This window comes from Cladophialophora yegresii, assembly GCF_000585515.1.
Source record: "Cladophialophora yegresii CBS 114405 chromosome Unknown aczIN-supercont1.2, whole genome shotgun sequence".
Taxonomy (NCBI): Eukaryota; Fungi; Ascomycota; class Eurotiomycetes; order Chaetothyriales; family Herpotrichiellaceae; genus Cladophialophora; species Cladophialophora yegresii.
The window spans coordinates 2208914-2229402 of record NW_006913046.1 but is presented as its reverse complement, the minus strand read 5'-3'; the positions used below and the strand labels follow the sequence as shown (position 1 = coordinate 2229402).

Below are 20489 nucleotides of genomic sequence, written 5' to 3'. Positions count from 1 at the left end.
AGCCAAGCGGTTCGTGTAGAAGATGCGCACAGAGTACAACGGACGACATTGGTACTTCTTTCGACGCCCGCGAACAGTATTACTACCACGTCTTTCCCGTCCTGGCGGCTGCCGTTGACTGTATTATGCTTCGACGTCGACGTATGTACAGAATGAAGCCGTCTGCGCCGGTAAAGGCAATCTACGTACTATCTATGAAATCGGAGAGGGCCACCCTCGCTGAAAGTGCATAATACCAAAAACAATGCCTCCAATTTGAATTCTGACCCGTTCAAGAGTCGTCGATCAATCTTTTGTCGTGCCACGCCTTCTTTGCTAGTTCGTAGAGAGTGTCGAAGTCGCCGCTCGTTTGGCACATGGACCTAAAATGACCGTCCTCGTTCTGTATCAATTCCCAGGGATCAGCATATTCAACCACTTCTCCTTGGTCGAGGACCAGAACGCGATCGTAGTCGATGATCGTTTGCAAACGGTGGGCAATGGTGAGAATCGTGTTGTTCTTCAACTCTCGGAGCGTGTCTTGAATTTTAGAGTCGGTTGCATAGTCGATGGATGCTGTTGCTTCGTCCATGACCAGGACCCTGGGCGACTTCAGCAGTGCCCTGGCTAGACACAGAAGCTGTCGTTGACCTTGAGATAGATTCGAACCAGATTCAGCCACAGGCGATTTCAAGTCCCGAAAGATGTTCTTGTTTTCCTTTGTGTTGGTGGAAACTTGCACCAGGGTCGAATCGGACTTCACGGTCCCGTTTGCAGACAGTGAAGCATGGCTCTCGGGAGGACTTGAACCCTCTCGGAGGGTGGGAGATCTGCTCGAGCATCCTACAGGGGTAGTCGCCCCTGAGTGATCCGGGGTGCCATGTGCGCCGGAAACAAGCTGAACTCGGCGAAGGGCAGTGAAGATCTCTTCGTCTGTGAAAAGTTCAAAGGGATCCAGATTGCTTCGCAAAGTCCCAGAGAAGAGGGTCGGGTCTTGAGGCACGATGGTGATAGCTTCGCGCAGATCTTGGAGGCCGATAAGCCCAATATTGACATCGTCGATCAAGATCTTGCCTTCTTCAGCCTCAAGACCTCTGAACAATGCTAGAGCGAGTGAGCTCTTGCCCGCTCCGGTCCTGCCAACAATCCCAACCTTTTGTCCAGCTTCGATGCGGAAAGAGACCTTCCTCAGCACGGGTTCGAGATCTGCCCGGTACCTGGTGCTGTACCCGATGAATTGAACTGTTCCAAGGCTCGGCCAATTCGCCGCAGGTTTCGTCTCCGGAATGTGCGCAGGCGCTTCCTGCTCCACGTTGATGTACTCTTGTATCCGCTCGACAGCGTTCATGTTTTGTTCATTTGCTGCATACAGTCTCACGAGCCAGAGGACGTTCTGGGTGAAGGTAATGGCGTACGACAACGCCAAACCTGCTGCACCGGGGTCGATATTGCGAGCGTTCGTAACGACAAACATGGCAGAGAAGAATGAAACTAGCGCTCCTGCCATGTCGATTCGGAATGCGAGCCATCTGTTAGTGGCCCATAGATAAATGAATGGACGGTTGTGTGTGTTGACCTTCGCATGACTGTCTTGAATAAACCTCGCCTCGTCTCCATACGCTCGAATCGTGACTACTCCGCTCAGCGTCTCGCCAAAGTGTTGGAAGAGTGGGCTTCGCTGTACAGCCTCGATCCGTTTGAGGTCGCGGGAAGAACGAATGTAGAGGAGACCGGTAAGTATATACAGTATCGTAATGAAGAAGCCCGGAACCAGGAAGCCGGGAGTGATGACGGAGATCAAGACCACGATCGTCAGGACGGACGCTGCACTGTGAAGCATGCCGATGGCAACAGGTGCAACTTCTTGGTCGAGTGCCTGAATGTCTTTCGAGAAGCGATTTGTCAGTTGGCCCAGTGGCGTAGAATCGAAGAATCGGAATTTGGCGCGAAGGATGCTGGTCAACAGCTTTTCGTGGAGATGCCAACTAGCCCGCCTGGAGCCCCAGAACAGGATGATCTCCCGAGAGAAGCATATGAACACATACACGGCGCCGAGGGTTGCATAGATACGGAGGTAGTAATTCGCGTCGACGTCGTATAGCGATTTCCAGGTCGAGAGTCCGTTCGCACTGGCTGCCGTTTGTGGCACCTGGACGTACGAGCCTCCCAATATCAATGTCGACGGAAAACTGTGGGTATGAAAAGCATTCACCGAGGCATGATTCGCGTCTCCGCCTCGGACATGGTATGCATTTGCCCATTGGCGAATCCACAAGTTGGTTGCAACTGATCCGAGTTGTGTTGCGATGAAACCACAGGCAGCGAAGATCCAGTACCACCATGGGCCCATAGCCTGGAGATACATGCGAATCGTCGACCATTTCACGCTGCCTGTAGCCTTGGCCTCAAGGCGGTGGTCGACAAATTGCTTGTCTGGCTTATTTGTCCTAGCCTTTTGCTTGGCCGCGCCCTCGGCCTGCGAAGTTGCACCTCCATTAACCTGCCCACCAGATAAGTGTGATCTCTCCTCGTTGGGGTTGGACCGAACTGGTGAAGGGCGCCTTGAGTTCGCTCTTGACACAGGCCGTGATTTGAGCAATTCGTCTCCAAGTGTGCCGCTCTCGATGATCTGTTGGGGTGTGCCCTGGGCCACGATCTTACCGTTGGTCAAGACTACCACGCGACTTGCCAAAGGAACCGTCAAAGCAACATTGTGTGACACCAGGATGCAAGTGCGGTTAACCATCATATCACCTGTCAGCGCCTCCTCAAAGATGTGCTTGGCAGTGTGAGCGTCCACAGCACTTAGACAGTCGTCCAAAAGCACGTGTTTAGAATTCGAGTAAATTGCTCGGGCAAGTGAGATGCGTTGTTTCTGGCCGCCTGAGAGCGCGATGCCCTTCTCACCAACAAGCGTCTGATCCCCCGCATCGAGGATCTCGAGATCTCGCTCTAGAGCACAGATGGCGATAACTTCGTGATAGCGATGCTCATCATAAGGGCTGGCAAAGAGAATGTTCTCCTTGATTGTTGCGTTGACAAGCCATGCCTGTTGCGCGCAGTATGCCACGCTTTCGGTCAAACCGGTAACAGGATCGGGCCGCAAATCTTGTCGTATTGACCCTCCAGGAATGTAGACATTGCCACTAAGCAATTGCATTTCACCAAGCAAAGCCATCAGAAGGGATGTCTTGCCGGACCCGGTGGGGCCAGCAATGATGTTCAGGCGGCCAATGTCGAATTCGACGCTCATGTTGATCAGTCTGAATGCTTCCGTGGCGTCCGTACTGGTGGTCCCCCATGTCAGGGTGGCCTCCTCTAATGCGATGCGAGTGGCTGGCAAACTTCTTCTTCTGCTATGGCGCAACTGGACGTATTTCTCGGTTTCTTCTTCCTCCAAGAACTTCTCGACCCGGTCCACTGAGACCTTGGATTCTTGGACGTGAGCCACCATATCTGCGAGCTGATCCAGCGGGATGCGAAGCAACGAGAACATCGAGAGTGCCGGAAAGGCGATTGATGGAACTAGGGGCCGTTTCTCAACCTGGGTGTACATGAGAAAGGAGACAAAGGTGATCAAGATAGGGACGCCACTCCAGATGGTAGCTGCGGATGCCCACAGGATATACTTTCGCCATAAGGCATTGAGTTCGACTTGCCTCTTTTCGTTGACGTTGTTCTGGAAACGCTGTTCCCAAGCGAAATACTTGATGATCCTGATATTTTGGAGGACTTCGTTCGTGACATGGATTCTTCCGTCAGTAGCGGTCATGATCCGTTTCTGTGCCGCCTGGAACGAATGTGCAATGTAAAGGTTGAGTGGCAGGATGAGGACCATCATGAATATGCCAACAAAAGAGCTGTAGCCGAGAACTTTGTAGAGTAGGCTCACGGCCATGACCAACTGCACTGGTACCGCAGCCCAGAGGAAGTGGAGGTATGCGCAAACCTCAGCCACTTTGAACGAGTCGATGGACATCAAGTTGATGATTGTGCCGTTGTTAGCCGCTGAACTCTTCGATTTCTGATGCTTGGTATCAGCGGCATCGCCGGACTGACTTTGACCTTGTCGCTTCCGGGCCCATTTAAACTTCGTCCAGAATGCAGTCTTCTTTGGAGTAACGCCCTCTTCAGGGTCTGTATCGGTACTAGCAGCTGCTCTCCGCCTCAGAGTCTTGGAGTATATCTCGCCGACAATGATAGCACGAAGCTGGATGCAAATCTTCCGACCAATCCACAGCCCTTGACCGTCACTAACAGCTTGGATCGCTCCAGTGGCGAAGAGAAGGATGACATACAGCCATGCGGCACTAACGGGCACAGTCTCTGTATTTTCCAGATATTCCAGGACAGCTTTCAGCAGCAGGGTCGGCAGGAACATGAAAACACTTGCAACCATACACCACGCACCCTGTATCAGTAATGGCATCTTGAAGTACCACAACAGTCGGACGGCCAAAGAATGAGTCTTCCGAACTTGACGAAAGTGGGCCAGGACAGTCTCGGCTTTGTCCTGCAGAGCCAAGTTCCAAACATCGGACAGTTCCAGAGTCTTCTTAAAGCCCCTCCATACGATCGCGTCACACCAGGCGAACGTGGCCGAAGACAGGACACTAGCCAAAGGCTCTCGGGATGGCTCGATGCCGTCTTCGTATTCCAGGAGTACACCCTTGTTCCCTTTCCTGGCAGTCAGAGCGATAATCACCAGCGTAGTGGTGATCGCAAATGTTACCACCGAGAGAGCTTGAAGCAGGTGGCCTGGAGGATGCACAAGAACGGAACGGAACACCCAAACCTGGCAAAGCCATTGTGCGATGTAGAGCGTTGCGCTGTGAGTCCAAAGTCCTGGCACAGGTGACTGAAGGTTTGTGCTCGATGAGATCAGCCTTACCCCAGCAATCACCGCGAGATACGCCGCCACGGTAGTCTGCGCTATCGAAGCTCGCTTGCCTCTGCCTGTTGTGCTCAACACTGCGGTCGCGCTGACAGCTACCTGCGTCAGAAGCAGCAGAAATTCGATGGTGACCCGGAAGACCTCGTGTGTTGGTCTATTCACGTCCTTCAAAGGCTGGTTGCCGTGGCTGTACGTCTTCTGCAGCGCGAGGTCTGCAACGCTGTCCTCGTCTCGTTCCTCCGAGAGCACGTCATCTTCGTCGAAACTGACCAGAAGGTCCCGGCCACGATCACGGCGTCGTCTGGTTTTCTGCTGGTGAACCACTCGGTAAAGTAGAAGCAGGAGGGAGGTCGCGCACGCCACCAGTGGAATGAGCGTTTCGAGATAGCTGTACAAGTTCAGTCAGCTCCAAGCTCTGCTGTCAGCTATCAAGAGCACATACTCTGATTGAAAACAGGCGGACAGGTCGTCAACGCGCCAGATCGGATTCCTGCAATGCGCAAACATGGCCGCAATGGATTTCCACCACAATCACCTTTGCTCTGATGCGGGGATGGCCCTTCTCATGTCGACTCAACTCACTCTCGCAGGAAGCAGAAGCTACAAGACTATCCAAACAATGGATCAATGAGACGAGGAAGCAAAGATCCAGCCTGCAACGCGGAGAATCATGTCACTCGAGTCAATTAAATCAATAAGTCTGTTAGTTGTGGAGCATTGGCTCTTGCTCCAAGATTGACCGAGCCTCTTACGCCATCCATTTAATCCCACGCAAACTTAAATCTCCGAGCAACCGGCTTGGGGCGCCCGGGAAGACAACGGACAGTAGAATAAATTGTGAGCAGGGCCAACAATCACGTGATTTTGCCCCGCACAAACAAGCTCTATATCATTTATATTGACTCAAACTTGGTCAAGAATTACAACTCCAATTCTACAAGAGCTTTGCTCTCCTGTGGCGCAATTGGCTAGCGCGTCTGACTGTTAATCAGGAGGTTGGTGGTTCGAGCCCACCCGGGAGAGATTTCTTTTTGGCTTCTCAATGTTATGAACATTGTTTATTGTGTACTCAGCTCGTGGCTTAGGGCAACGTTGTCGATGCTCAAGGCTGGCAAAACCAATAAATTTTGCACGGGCTGGGGGCAACATTGTCGATGCTCAAGGCTGGCAAAACCAATAAATTTTTGGAGCGAAAAGATTCGGCGCTGAGCACGCCTAATGATATCTTCGATGTATTTGAAGAGAGAGTTCGGAGCCATTGTACCTTGTAACACGGACATCCGGTCTTAAAGCAGATGTTCTCAACGGGAGACTGGGCTGCTGTCGTCCTCTGTAGCTTAGATTACCTTTTGCTCTATCATCCCTCTAGGTTGCCTGATCAAGGCCTATTTTACGACTGCCTTCTAAACGCGCTATGATCATCATCTTGCTAGACTGTGCGCAAAGGTATGTAGCACTGAAGCGCGCGATGTACTCGGCTCCTAGGAGGGGGTTCTTCACAGATCGAAATCTTTTGAATTCTGCCACTGGCGCACAATGGTATTTTCGCTCTGTCTCACCACTGTCTGTGGAAGTTCAGCTGGAAGGTGTACGCAACGAAAGAGTGTCGAGAAAGCGCCCTTGCGCTTTGCAGCACCGGAAAGGTTTCAAGCCGATCCCTCCTCATATGGATTTGACTCTGGATGATGGCTCCTGAACGCCTCAAAGTCTCTTGCAACACTGGGTATGCCGTCGTCTTCAGGACTTTGAATACATAGCGGCCTGTGCAAGCTCAACAGCTGCGGAGGCTGCGGCACAGGCAAGATTGAGCCGGCTCCTATGATGGTTGAGTAAAGCAGCGAGGTGTAGCCTGGCACATCAGGTGTGCTCTGTTGTCGCTGAAATACTGTGGCAAATTGCCATGGTCAGACCGGAACAAACAGCAGTTAGATGACCCTACGCCACTCTCCAGCAGCCATTCTTTCTGAAGCGATGCTACATAGTCTCTGGATACGCGAGCGGGACGTAAAGGCATAGTGCAGATCTATGCAACTGTATACACTGTTGAGCACCAGATGTGGGAGGCGGCGAAGAGTAATGTAGGTCTCTCTTGCAACCCCCTGTCTGATCCAGCTATGCACGTGTGTTATTGATTTTGTCACCCGGCTCACCATGTCATCCCGACATCAAGGCCTCGACCCCTGCGAACCCTGTTCTGACGCTTGATAAGATCACTTCTCTTCTGACGACTATTTGTCGTCTTTGCAATCTGGCACGTCCTCAGTCAACCCCTATCACCGCTATCAGCCATCGACACTTCTAAGGTGCGCCGTCTGCGCAGCCAGAGTTCTCTACCCAGCCGGTCAAGACGCCTCTGAAGGATGTATCACTGTCGGTGACATTCAGTTTGGCACTGGAAGCAAGCAGCGGCACCGCATATTCACCCTACACTACACCATCGGAACGCAGCTAATGACTGCCTCCGAGTAATGACCGCCTCCGACAACAATAGATATCGCAATCTCCGAGACCGATCTCCAACTGCACCTCACCCTCGCCACCTATCCTTCTGACGAAGCCTCCCATAAGGAATACGTGCCACTGCCACCCGAGTGGCCAAGATGTCTCAAGCGGTATTGATGAAGGAGTACAAAGCTCTGGCCAAAGAAAAATGGGTTCAGATAGACGTCGACGAGGAGAACATCTACCACTGGAATCTCGCCTTGATGGTCATCAACCCCGACTCCATGTACTATGGCGGTTATTTCAAGGCTCAGATGACTTTCCCCAAAGACTACCCGTACAAACCGCCCGGTAAGGTGCTTGATTGGATCGAGTATGTGCTGTAACTGACCTGGTCCAGACTTCCGGTTCACCAAACCCCTGTGGCATCCAAACATCTATCCCGATGGACGACTCTGCATCTCCATTCTTCATGCGCCCGGTGATGATATGATGTCCGGCGAGTCTGCTGGCGAACGGTGGTCTCCTGCTCAGCGGGTCGAGTCGGTCCTTCTCTCCATCCTTTCACTGTTGGATGACGCAGAGGTCTCCTCACCCGCCAACGTCGACGCCAGTGTGATGTACAGAGATGACGAAGCTGCTTTCAGAGCCAGGGTCAAGCGTGATGTGGACGCTTCTAAGAACGACATCCCAGAAGGCTTTATCATGGTATGTTCTCTTTCGTCAGTGAAAGTGGCAGACATTTTTGACGTTGTATAGCCAACCCACGAGTCAACCAAGCCCGAAGTCGAAAAGCCTGTTGACGACAACTTCTGGAATGACAGCGAAGCCGAAGATATCGACTTTGATGACTTTGACGATTTTGACGACGACGCTGCCAATGGAAGCGAGTCCGACCAAGAACTGAACAACGATTCTGAAGATGAAGAAAACTACGATGATGAAGAGGACGACGAGGACACCGAGCGTGTTAAGGGCAAAGCTCGAGTTGACCATGACCGACTTGACTCCGACATGACTGAGCCAGATGGTTGAATGGTGGAAGAGTCTTGTGGGACAACATAACGACTGCGTGGGCGTTCGCACTATGGCTACGGCAATTCCACAGTAAGAACGGGCTATGGCGATCGAGAATGGCATTTCAGTCTGAGGGTCTGTAAGGGGGAATTATGACTTTCAGCCCTGACACAATTTCAGCGATGGCGTCCGGGGTCGATGCACATATGTAAATATCACAAATGGGGCGGTGATCTTGGCCAAAGGGTCGGAGAGTTCCATGGATGCATATTACAGGGAGTCGCATCATATCCAGGTAGAGATCTTGCTCATAGTATGACAACAAGGATTCATTTCACGGTACGCAATCAGTCCCTGATGTTGCAATGGCTGACCACAGACAACAGTCTCAAAATCAAAGCTTGACGCCGGGACCATCGTCCACAGCCTCGCCTTCGACCTCGGCCGCCAGCTTCAAGATCTCCTGAACACACCTCTCCGGTTGCTCTTGGTTGACCCAATGGCCAGCCCCGTCCACTAAGACGGTCCCTCTATACATGCCATGCTTTACACTCTTACCGTCCTCCATTGCCTCGACCGCCCCGGGCTCTTGGAACGTGCCCCAGTCCTGCCTCCCACTCACAAACACTGTAGGCACGGTGATGTTGGCGCCAGACCATACCTGCACATCCGAGGCGATTTCAGGCTGTGTCTGGATGCGATACCAGTTAAGCCCGCCTTGGAACGAAGTCCTGCCCCATTCTTCGACATAGACGGCCAGTGCACTATCGGGCAGCCAGCGGCTGGAGCGTGAAGCCACGACCTCGGGATCTTCATTCGCCATGTCCCGCGCCACGGCTTCACGCATATTATCTGTAAGATCCATGATATAGTAGCGCGGCATCTTTGCCAATTCCTCGGCCGTCCAACTCTGCAGTTTGTGCGGACTATTACCATCCCAATCTGCCGATTTCAGGTGGAAGTAGCCACGGAGGAAGGTGTGTAGTTCATCTCCTGTGGGATAGGTCATCTCTTTGTTCGAAGGTGCTGTACAGTAGTACCACTTGTAGTGCTTCCTCGGTCGCGGGAGTTGCGACAGGGCCTTTTCCATGTCTTCTGGTGGCGAGGGCAGCGCCTCCGGCGAGCCATATGATGGTGATGTGGACAGCGGCAGTTGCGGAGCGCCTTTGGTCGGATGAGACATCAGGACAACGCTTTTGAACATGTCCGGTCGGGCGAGCCCACAGAGGCTGGCTGTGACGGCGCCAAAGTCATGACCGACCACGCAAGAAACGGAAGTATAGCCTAGGGCGTTGACTAGAGTGATGGTGTCCTTGATGAGACTCAGTGGACGGAATGAGGTCCCTTCGAGCGGTCGCCGGGAAAACGTGCGGCCGTACCCTCTCTGGTCAAAGGCCACGGCGTGATAGCCTCGAGCAGAGAGGAGGGGCAAGATATACCGCCATGAGAAGGCAAGCTCTGGGAAGCCATGAATGCATAAGATCAGTTTGGGCTTTGAACCCGAAGGTGGTAGGGCCCGAGGGAGCGACTCGAGGATGTGGAAAACGAGGCTGCGAGGCTCACAATCTACAAATCGAGACTGGATCCCGACGGGTAGTTCCAGTGGTGGAAGTGTGGTCGGGTCGATGGCGTCGGCGGGAGAGTCCTGGTGGGTGTAGGCCATGCCGATGGAGCTGGCGATTCGATCACAAGGAATCGCAGTGCAATTAGAGCTCGTGCTAATGATGAATGAGGGAGCAATATCGTGGTTTTATATGGCACATTGGACATTCTGACAGGCTCACCTGCGATGTGCGGGGGCGCTCAAGGACGCCTCTTTGGGCTTACCTACCGAGGCAGGTCTTCAATAAGGGTTTGTCCGCTCAGCCTTGCAGCATCGATCTCCAAGTCCTGTAGGTGATTAAGAGCGGATGCCTTGCTGGAGTAGTTCGAGTTTGGGCATCACTACAAAGCGCAATGGGCGTGTTGAAAACTGGCAAGCTTGCGAGCGAGCTCGTCAACGTATGAGAAGGCTCTGCTACTCGATCAGGTCTAGAAGATTTCCGGGATGGACTCTGCCGCTCCGATATCATGCGAGCCGTGGAAGACGGAAGTCTTCCAACATCCTAATAACCAGCAGGGGTGATGAACATTGCTGCACGACCAAGTTTTCGAAGTAACTGAAATATCTGAAACAAAGGCACGAAATGGGAAAAGACGGAAGCCCCGGATCGTAAAGTCGAATAATCTCGAGGTCGTTATGCCAGAAAGTGCCTGCTTACTGTGGCACTCGTGCATTCAGCTCAAGAGTCTTGCTTTGACTCTGAAGTCATGATAGCGGAATGATGTAACGACCAGATCAAGTACTAATGAATGTGGTTGAAAAACACATCCAATGAGCCGAGGGTCACCAATGGAGCACCTTATTCTGGTGATTCCACCCACAGGATTATGTACAAGCTTTAATTATCAAATGCTAGAGGAAAATTATGTTTGATGCGGAGGGCCGCTGGATCACCCGCGGTCAAATCAATATTTATTCAATTGTCGAACCCGGTGTGACATTTTCTGGAATCGATGGAAAAGCTCTCGCTCGCTGGGTGCGCTCAAGGGACCAGGAATGCACGGAGCAAAATTCCATTCGGTACTGTGTAGATGTGGCACCAGCCATCACCACCGCCGCCGCCATCACCGTCACCAACCATGGGTGACCTTCAGAGGGACATGACGTAGATTACGTGGCATGGTTGGTTTCATGGGTGAAGCATTTCTCTCAGGGTATTGGCCCACTCAGCCACATTCCTTGGTGACGGGATCACCTAACACCCACCTAAAACTCCTCTGGGATAGCTCCATGACCCATCTCCATTTCCTTCCGCTCTAGTTATTCCCAAACAACAGACTACCTGCGCTTCTCTACGCAGCTCCCTCTCCCTACCATCCTTCACCGATTGTTGGCGGGAGGACTCGACCGGACCGCCATGGGGGACGTAGCGGCGCATTTATCCCAGGCAACCTTCCGATAACACTCACAGGCTTATTGAAGCACTGCGCCCTGGTTCTCCCGTCTGCGACCGCCAACACCACTCATTGATCGGAACGCTATTTTTAAGACCCGTCCGTGATCATCGCAAACATGAGTTTCCTCCACAGGAGAAGCAGGTCTGCGTCGGCCTCTGTAAGTAATCACTTTTCGGCGCCCGATTCTGTCTGTACAGCTGTCACAGTGCTGACGTTTGCTCGCTCGCTCATAGCGGCCCCAGACACCTGCTTCAGCCTCAGCGCATAAGGCAGCTACTCAGGCTTTTCTGAGTAGCCGAGCCTCGCAGGCAAACCTGTCAGCTTCCGCTGCAGCACAGGCCCTTCGAACTATGTCCCCGCCCCCAGTCCCGGTGGATCAGGTGCAGACTAAGCGCATGGTTCAAAGGCAAGCCTCTTCCGGTTCTCTTTCAAACTCAACCCGGGGTCGAGGAAGAGGTGGTCTGCAACGGCAGAGCAGTTCCGGGTCTATGACTGAGAGGACATTCAGGACGCCCTCCCCGTCGCCGTCGCGCCCAGTATCACGATCAGAACCGCAGGCGCCGCCAATTCCGACCATCCCGCAACACTTTGCGCCCCCTGCGACTGCCCCGGTCAAGAAGAAGAAGAGAGCATCCAGCCAAGAAGCTCCTCAACCCCGCGAGTTCTCACCCTCCCTAGTGCGACCGCACAATCGTGGCCAGAGTTTGGACAGATACGGATCTTCGCAACCGCCGGTGCTGCCAGCGAGTGCCCAGAGGAACAGCTACGCACCATCGAGCAATGATCTTGAACGTACTGACAGCAAGAATTCAGTCAATTTCTCTAGACCCCTGTCACCCCGACCACAGTCACCTATGGCACAACCCTCCGTTGCGCAATCGCCGGCACTCACGAATGGCGATCGTGTGAATGGCGAGGCGAAATCAAATGCAGTCGCTGCGGCTATTTCTCCGGTGCAAGCTGCCAGCATTCAGCAGGAATTGGCTCAGACTGCGAAAAAGCCTGTCAAAAAGAAGAAAAAGAAGGTAGCAGGCGGCACAGTCGAGGGCAGTCATTTACACGCTGGGACGATGGCAAACAATCCTGCCGTTACTCCACTCGAACCCAGCCCAGAGCCCCAGCAGCCATCCTTGTCAGACGATCAGCCGCCTAGCAGGAAAACGAAGAAAAGAGCCGCGGTCACCGGAGAGAGTACGCATTTTCCTGTTGTCGAGAGTCCGAGATCCGACTCCGATTCGGATTCAAATGTTGAGCGGAAGAGAGAGAAAAGGACTCAGAGGGCCTCAGGTATTCTGCAAAAACAGCCGTCTATTGTGCGGGAGGACTGGGAAGGGGAACAGCAGGAGCAGGACACTCCTATTCAAGACCGTGTGTCGATGGACCCGTCGGCGCAAGATGTGCTGACCCTCACGCAAGACAAGCGTCCTACAAACGCAGCAAACGTTTCGAGGAAGATTGGGGAACCTATTACGTTGCCGACGATAACGGACCGGCCGCGCTCCCCTGAGCAACCTGCATCGGCTGCACCCGCCACAGAAGATCCGCCCGCAGTTTCCATGAACCACCTTCAAGCGTCCGGACCTCAGCCTACAAGAGGCACGTCTCTGAGCCCGTCGAGATCAACAAGGTTCTCGGATCGACTTTCTTCAGACCTTGCCGCTGGTCGGAAACACGAGCCTCCGCCACGATCAATCTCACCGGCCAAACCGGCACTCAAGCACTCTTCTCCGTCTGGGGCTGATGGACAAATTCGGGGTTCTAGCGTCACTCCGAGCGAGTCGTCTGATATATCCAGTGCGTCCTTGGATGGGCCTCCAAAACGAAAAAAGTCAGTACGAGTGAGCTTCGATGCTCAACCAGAGATCGTCGGCACCGCTGTCAATGGATCAAGCCCGGTTGGAAGCCCAGGCAAGGAAAGGAAGAGCTGGCTTGGCCTGGGGAAGAGTAAACCTCCCCTCAGCACCATTCCCTCGAGTGGCGATATGGAAGAGGTGATGAAGCCACGTCCTCAACTTCCGTCCTTTGGCAGCGTTCGTGGGCAAAAGTTCAAAGACACGAACGAATCAAACACAGCACAAACACCGAGGTCACCCGCCGAAACTCGTTCTCTCCCCACAGACTCCAACAATGTGTCCCGTTCAGGGACATCTTCTGAGGCGTCCAGCGCCCATATTCCTCACACAACTGGTGTGTCAAGTGACCACGCTGTGGGCGCGATATTAGCCCGAGAAGCCCAAACAGCCGCCCAGCGGAATGCTCAAAATCCGTCCAATGAACCTCTTCCCCCTGAAGTGAGGTCCGTGGAGGGCGTGTTGTCATACTCAGACGAGGAAAGCAATACATCTGAAGCTGGAGAGGGCATAAGCGTCACGCCGACACCAGCACCACGTGAGACGTCGCTCGCTACGACCCAAAGGGCGACTCCGGTCTTGACCATCAATCAACAAGTCACAGCGCCTGTTCAACCTGTCACTCCTCAGCCTGCGCAGAATGTCCAGCCGCCCCAGACAGAAGTTCCCGTTGTGGCTGTCTCGCCACCCACTCCCGGGGAGGAGCATAGGCCACGTGACCAGTACCTTGTCGTGGTGCCCGGAGGCTTTCCAGTATCAGCGGAGAGCCTCGCTAAACTGGAAGAATCCACTAAAGTTCCGCAAGGCCAGAAAGCCGCCGCTGAAGAGACTGATGAAGACGCATCGGATAATGACAGTATCTACAGTGATGCAGCAGAAGATCCTTCCGAGATGGAACGGATGGGCTTCGGTTCTATCGACGCCATATTGGAGAGTCCTGTCGCTCCTCTACCGAGGCATGATACTCCTCCACCAGAAAGTCCATTGGAAAATGCTCCAGCTCCTTCTGCGAGCCCCTTGCCGATCGAATCTTGGGAAGAGACACGGGCGCGTTGGAGTGGAATTGCGCATCAGACACGACAAGGACCATCTCAGGAGGCTGCTGAAGTAGACAGACCAGTGCCGGCGGCCTCTGTTCCTACTGTGCTATCGACACCGCAGGTTGCATCTGGGCCATTGTCTGAAAGCGCAAATCCACCTAATGCGACGAGTATCTACAACCAGGTTTCTCAGCCGGCCCAGGCCTTACGCTCCGCGCAGTCACCGGCACCACAACCTGCTGCGAATGAGCCCACGCGGAAAAAGAAGACACCGGCTGCTATGGCTGCCGCCGCTTCTGTACCCGCAGCGTCGGGGGCGAGGCAAGGGCCACCAGAGTCGCCCCTCCGGCAGAAGAATCAGGGTTCTCCCTATCCCACTGTCGCAACACCGAGTGTTGGGCATGCCTCGGCTACGGGTGCACACTTCCGGCATTCGATGAGAGCGAGCCCACCTCCAGAGGTCGAATCTGGCTTTCGGAGATCTATGCGCAATGAATCTCGCACGTCTATGGCCGGGCCAACCAACGCGGCACCACAGCGACGAACTGCACCACCCGCAGTGACAACTCCGCCAAGGCAACCTCGCGCCGCACTGCAAAAGAAACATATACCTCTTGCCACAGCTGCGGCAGTGCAGGCGCCTATCCCTCGGCCCAAACCCGCTCCACAGCGCGTGACAAATGACAGTGATTCGGAAAGTTCATTCAGAAAGGCTCGTCGCAGTAAATCCACGACGGGCGGCAAGTACACGATGCGTCGAAGCATGCGTGGTGCTGCAGATCCAACCATGCGTGGTGATACTCGCAACGGCGTACGGTCAGTCTCACCTGTTGGAAGGCGACCGTTTTCCCCGCCAGATAGTTCTCGTCCCATGAGGACAACTCTAAGAGCTTCCATGGACAACACCCCCACCCTCCGGGGCCCGGCAGAAGGCAGAAGGAGTTCTTCGATGGTTGGCCGCCAACAAAGGAGCAACCCTCCTGTTCCAACAGTCTCTAAGCAGAATAATAGGTCTCGTATCCATGATTCGGACGACTCGGACGAGGAGCCTCGCCCCAGTAAATTCCGCTCGCGGTTTGACGACGACAGCGACGACGAGGTCGATGTTCCGCAATTTGCTCCGGTTCGTGGTATTCCTCGGAGGAACAATGATGAAGATTCGACCGACTTGGATGATAGCTCGGAGGAGGATCAACTTACGCCGGCAGCTAAAACTCCGCCCAAACTCCAGGTCCCTCAAGGCAATGGATCTGCCCCTGCCAGCAGTACCGAAGCGTTATCACCCAATAGTGAGAAGAAGCGTGGATTGCTTGGATTGTTCCGCAGCAAGAAGCCCAAGGATGAGGCTCTCTCGCCCGTCACTGAATCCCCACAAGCGTCAACCATGCCGAAAACTACGGACACAAGCAACCCATCGAGACTGGGCTTCGCCTCCGCCGCTGAGCGTGACCGGATGATTGAGCAGACCAGGGCCAGACTGGAAGCAGCAAAAGAACAGGAGCACCCCAGCAGCCATCAGCAGGGGCATGCCAAACTACAACGGCGCCATATGCCGGACCGGGTCATGAGCGACTCCTGGCCTTTGCCATCGGCCTTGGCTGACGAAAAGCCCCGTCCCACCACCGCCGATGGACTGCTCACGCGAAATGGCACGACGAGGCTGAACCAAGGAAGCATGCGCAACACGAGCCAGTCCGGGGAGGCGATCGGACGCAGTGGGAAGAAGAAAAAGTTTCCTATGTTGCGCAAGGTCTTCGGCCTTACAGACTAAGAGATTTCCTTTTCTGATTGATGTTTCACCCAAGCCAAATGATACCATTCTGGGAGTCATTCACTTCGTCTTTTGTATTGAAATTTACACATGACATGCACGAATAGTTGCAAAGGTGGTGGAGAGGATGAGGAATCCTTGGACTACGGTTCTAGATGGGCTCATATAACTCAGATGGCAATCTGGGTGCTCAGAGAGCTGGAACTACAGTACATAAATATACCGATAATTGCTAATTCTCGAACCATCCGCCTGTTTAGCCTGTATCTCCGCAGCATTGTCCTGTCAGAACCAAAGGAAGACCCCACTAGCCTGAGAGTCAAGCTATGCTGACTTCATCCTGGGGTAAGAAGCAGAGACGGATACTGGATGAACTTGTCACACGCCGTGCCCGCAACAAGCCGGTGGTCAACAATGGCAAAAATTTTGCCGGGTGCTGCATGGAGCAAACGGGTGGCGGATCATCTGTCGAGGAGGTTAACAAAGGATGGCCGCTTAGTCAGTCATTCTGGTTGAGGTAAGCTTTTCATGATGTGTGATTCGGTGAGGGAGCTGCTCGATGCACAAGCTGAGAGCAGGCAGCTCGTGGCACGGCCTACTCGGAAGCACGTCAGGGTTAGCGAGTTGTGGTGGTCTGAGCGGGCGGGACGACGAACATCACGGCGCGAGGCAGGACGTGGATGATAGCAATCGAAACACCCACCAGGTGAGGGAGGCGATGGAGAGGTCCCAAGGGAAAGAAAACCGCGCAATTATTACGTTGAGGTGTGCACCATTCAACCAACCCAATGCGCAAAGGAAAACAGACTCTGAGCCATCGGGCCAACAGAGCCCGGCATCCTGGCACTGGTCACTCACTGCTCTTTTACCCGTGACGGTCCCGTCGAGGGGTCAAGGCTTGCCCCACCTTATCGTCACAGGCTGCGGGCGTGAAACTGATGCGAAGGCCAAGTTGCATAATAACAGCATTCCGACCTCGTAGCCCAGAAATTTTTGCCCAACTCTACCAAACTTCTGCATTCGACACTTGGGCCTCGTACAGATCCTACTCTGAAAGTTCAATTGAATCCGCCATCATGTCTTCATCTCTTGAGCAGCTCAAGGCCACTGGCACCGTATGCTCTGACCCCGCCCTACCCGGCGTCTCAATGGTTTTGTAGACTGACCGAGCTCACAGACAGTCGTTTGCGACTCTGGCGACTTTCACAGTGAACTCTGCCCTTCGTCGGTATCGCGGTCATTGCTAATATGCTGTAGCCATCGAGAAGTACAAGCCTCAAGATGCCACCACCAACCCCTCCCTCATCCTCGCCGCCTCCAAGAAACCCGAATATGCCAAGTTGATTGATCCTGCCGTTGAGTACGGAAAGCAACATGTACGTTGAGGCGCCCTTGCGCTGCCACATTGGGAACTTACTGAGTCTATTGCGACAGGGCAAGGACATTGACGAGCAGGTCGATGCCACACTTGACAGACTGCTGGTCGAGTTCGGCAAAGAGATCTTGCAAATCGTCCCCGGTAAAGTGTCGACCGAAGTTGATGCTCGATTCTCCTTCGACACCCAGAAGTCAGTTGAGAAGGCTCGCCATATCATTGAGGTATTCTAGCCGTTTTCGATATCACGGGAAACGCACTAACGAGGTACAGCTCTACAAATCCGTCGGCATCGACAAGTCCCGCATTTTGATCAAGATTGCCTCGACCTGGGAAGGTATCAAGGCTGCGGAGATCCTGCAGAACGAAGGTATTAACTGTAACCTGACCCTCATGTTCTCCCTGGTGCAAGCCATCGCAGCCGCCGAAGCCGGTGCCTTCCTGATTTCCCCCTTTGTCGGCCGAATCCTCGATTGGTACAAGGCCGCGATGAAGAAGGATTTCCCCGCCCACGAAGACCCCGGTGTCAAGAGCGTGCAGTCAATCTTCAACTACTACAAGAAATACGGCTACAAGACCATCGTCATGGGTGCTTCTTTCAGAAATGTTGGTGAGATTACTGAGCTCGCTGGCTGCGACTACTTGACCATCTCTCCCAACTTGCTCGAAGATCTGTATAACTCCCAGGACAAGGTGCCGCAAAAGTTGAAGGCGGAAGATGCTTCTAGCCTGGATATCCCCAAGCGCAGCTACATCAACGACGAGCCGACGTTCCGCTTCGACTTCAACGAGGAGCAAATGGCCGTCGAGAAGCTCCGAGAAGGTATCAGCAAGTTTGCCGCGGATGCAGTTACACTGAAGGGCATTCTCCGGGAGAAGATCGAGAAGGCTTGAACGGAGCGCGAGTTGTCATGAAGGATGCTGATTGGGTGCCGTCGGTGGGCAGTTTCTGGCACTCGGTTTGACCGGTTGAATGCTATGCTTTAGATAGAGTTCGCGGTGATTTCACGACGGAAGATTCGCAACCAGGTACATGTTGACAGTCGTTGCCATCGTGTTAGCCAAAAATCAAATTTTTGATCCCAGAAGAAGAGACCGAAGTGATGCCATAGTCGCCGACAATCTCCCCCAACTGTGGCTGAAGTCGGTCCTCTGCACATTCTCGGCCGAGAGGTGACAACGTCACTATCCAACTTCCAAGCAAACACGAGTCCTCGTATTTGACGCCGCCAAACAGCCTCCCAGAGTTGCAGCAGCATCGGCCTCGATCTGTATTAGACTGTATACTGCGTCGAATATAGCTGGCTCAATGGTTTACAACGCGCCCTCCCGCCGGTGACAGAGCCGTATCTGCTGTGCCCACTGACAACAAGCTCAGCCGTCCACCGGCATCACCCTCGTGATGAAGTCGATGCGCCCAGGGGAGGCCAACAAGCGAGGCAATGTTGTCACGGCGCGAATAGTCCCGCTCCTACTGCTTGGCATCATAGGCTACTCGTCCTGGGTGGTCACGGATCGAGTCTGTCTCAATTACCTGATTAACCCACCGGCCTCGTCGTCCTCTCACCGTAACACCGGCGCGGCCGTCGCCGTCCTGGTCATTTTCTACCTCCTCCTCCTCATCACACTCGCATGCTTCGGCCGCCTCATCGGTACCGTCCTCACGAGACCGGGTCTCGTCCCGCGCGGCGAACAGTATTGGATCGAGAAGGAAAGGAAGCACCGCGACGAGAGCAGAAGAACAAGTGCGAGCGGCAAGGAAGAAGCCCTCACAGATGGGGAAGGAGAATCATCAGGCTTCACGCCGGGCAAATACCGTCGCAAGCAGGACCAAGAGGCCCAGGGTCGCTTCCACGCGGAAGAATTCTGGCGGAAAGACGTCTTTGTGTGTGGCTGGGACGGCCGCCCCCCGTTCTGCTCGACATGCTACAACTACAAGCCCGACCGGGCGCACCACTGCCGCGAACTCGGCCGCTGCGTGTTCAAGATGGACCACTTCTGCCCCTGGGTAGGCGGCATTATCTCGGAGACGTCGTTCAAGTTCTTCATCCAGTTTACGGGGTGGGCGGCCTTGTTCTGTCTGCACACGCTGGTCGTGATGGCCTATTACTTCGCGAGGCGGCGTGGCGAGGAAGGCCACTTCCTCAACGTGCACTGGCTGCTGACGCTCATCTTTGCGGGCCTGTTCTTCATCTTCTCCGCGGGCATGTGCGGGTCGAGTCTGCAGTTCGCGGTGCTCAACTCGACCACGATCGAAAACTTCACCCGCAAGACCAAGATCTGGTATCTCGCCGTGTACCTGCCGCCTCGCGTGCTGGAGCGGTACCATGCCTCGGGCCGCTCGGACCTCAGACTCATCAGCTACCCGCGCCCGCCGGAGGAGCAGTTCGAGATCCTGCAGCGCCATGGCGCCACAGTGTCCAACGATAGCGACGAGACTTTCACTCGGCAGGGTTACGACGGGGTGGCCTCGCCACAGAGGACGTACCATCCCGGCGTGTCTGCGCTGTCAGCCACATCGCCATCAGCAGTCTCGCCAACTCCCGTGGGAAATGCGACCACCACAACAACCTCACCGCCTAATTCATCCTCATCACGTCAAAATCGCAATTCTGGCATCCCCTCGCACCAGCGCACCAATATGCCCTCATCAAACCCCTCCTCGCCACGTACCTTCGCCATCCTCGAATCCCCGCCCGGCGCTAACCCCTTCGACATCGGTCCAGCCGACAACTTTCAAGAAGTGATGGGGTATACCCTTCTGGAGTGGCTCCTTCCGCTCAAGCCATCTCCGCTGGTCGACCACTCCGACCCGCGGAGCATGTACAAGCTCGGCCCCGAGGTGCGGAGGATGAAGAGCAAGGCCGGGATTTTAGGTATCGGAGGCGGGGACGAAGATGAAGACGTGATTGCGAATGCGAATGACCGTGACAGGACGGGGGAGAGGCAGGGCGAGGTCACGCGGGAGAAGCGCAGTCGGACTCAGTCTCACAGCCGATGTCGAAGTCGAAGTCCTAGTACTCGTCCTCGTCCTCGTAGACGGGAAAGCGAGTCCAGAAGCGGGGACGAGGAGATGACAGCGATAGGGAGGCGGAAGAAGAAGCGGAAGAGACAGAAGTAG

At 54.2% G+C, this 20489-nt stretch overlaps 6 protein-coding genes across 6 annotated transcripts; 4 read left to right on the top strand and 2 right to left on the bottom strand.

The window, feature by feature from the left end:
• Window positions 1-271: 271 nt before the first annotated feature.
• Window positions 272-5380, bottom strand: A1O7_02730 (ATPase; the record flags this gene model as incomplete). The annotated part of the gene is made up of 2 exons (XM_007756760.1): window positions 272-5261; window positions 5316-5380. The coding sequence occupies 2 exons, from the start codon at window positions 5378-5380 to the stop codon at window positions 272-274; spliced, it is 5055 nt and encodes a 1684-aa protein (XP_007754950.1).
• Window positions 5381-7473: 2093 nt separating this feature from the next.
• A1O7_02728 (ubiquitin-conjugating enzyme E2 R) lies at window positions 7474-8350 on the top strand (the record flags this gene model as incomplete). The annotated part of the gene is made up of 3 exons (XM_007756759.1): window positions 7474-7666; window positions 7716-8023; window positions 8075-8350. The coding sequence occupies 3 exons, from the start codon at window positions 7474-7476 to the stop codon at window positions 8348-8350; spliced, it is 777 nt and encodes a 258-aa protein (XP_007754949.1).
• A 376-nt stretch (window positions 8351-8726) lies between these two features.
• Window positions 8727-9995, bottom strand: A1O7_02727 (uncharacterized protein; the record flags this gene model as incomplete). The annotated part of the gene is made up of 1 exon (XM_007756758.1): window positions 8727-9995. One exon carries the CDS (start codon window positions 9993-9995, stop codon window positions 8727-8729), a length of 1269 nt encoding a protein of 422 aa, XP_007754948.1.
• A 1687-nt stretch (window positions 9996-11682) lies between these two features.
• On the top strand, window positions 11683-15993 carry A1O7_02726 (uncharacterized protein; the record flags this gene model as incomplete). Its single annotated transcript, XM_007756757.1, has 1 exon — window positions 11683-15993. The coding sequence occupies one exon, from the start codon at window positions 11683-11685 to the stop codon at window positions 15991-15993; it is 4311 nt and encodes a 1436-aa protein (XP_007754947.1).
• A 1076-nt stretch (window positions 15994-17069) lies between these two features.
• A1O7_02725 (transaldolase) lies at window positions 17070-18262 on the top strand (the record flags this gene model as incomplete). The annotated part of the gene is made up of 5 exons (XM_007756756.1): window positions 17070-17108; window positions 17171-17201; window positions 17251-17369; window positions 17428-17592; window positions 17642-18262. 5 exons carry the CDS (start codon window positions 17070-17072, stop codon window positions 18260-18262), a joined length of 975 nt encoding a protein of 324 aa, XP_007754946.1.
• Window positions 18263-18770: 508 nt separating this feature from the next.
• Window positions 18771-20489, top strand: A1O7_02724 (uncharacterized protein; the record flags this gene model as incomplete). Its single annotated transcript, XM_007756755.1, has 1 exon — window positions 18771-20489. One exon carries the CDS (start codon window positions 18771-18773, stop codon window positions 20487-20489), a length of 1719 nt encoding a protein of 572 aa, XP_007754945.1.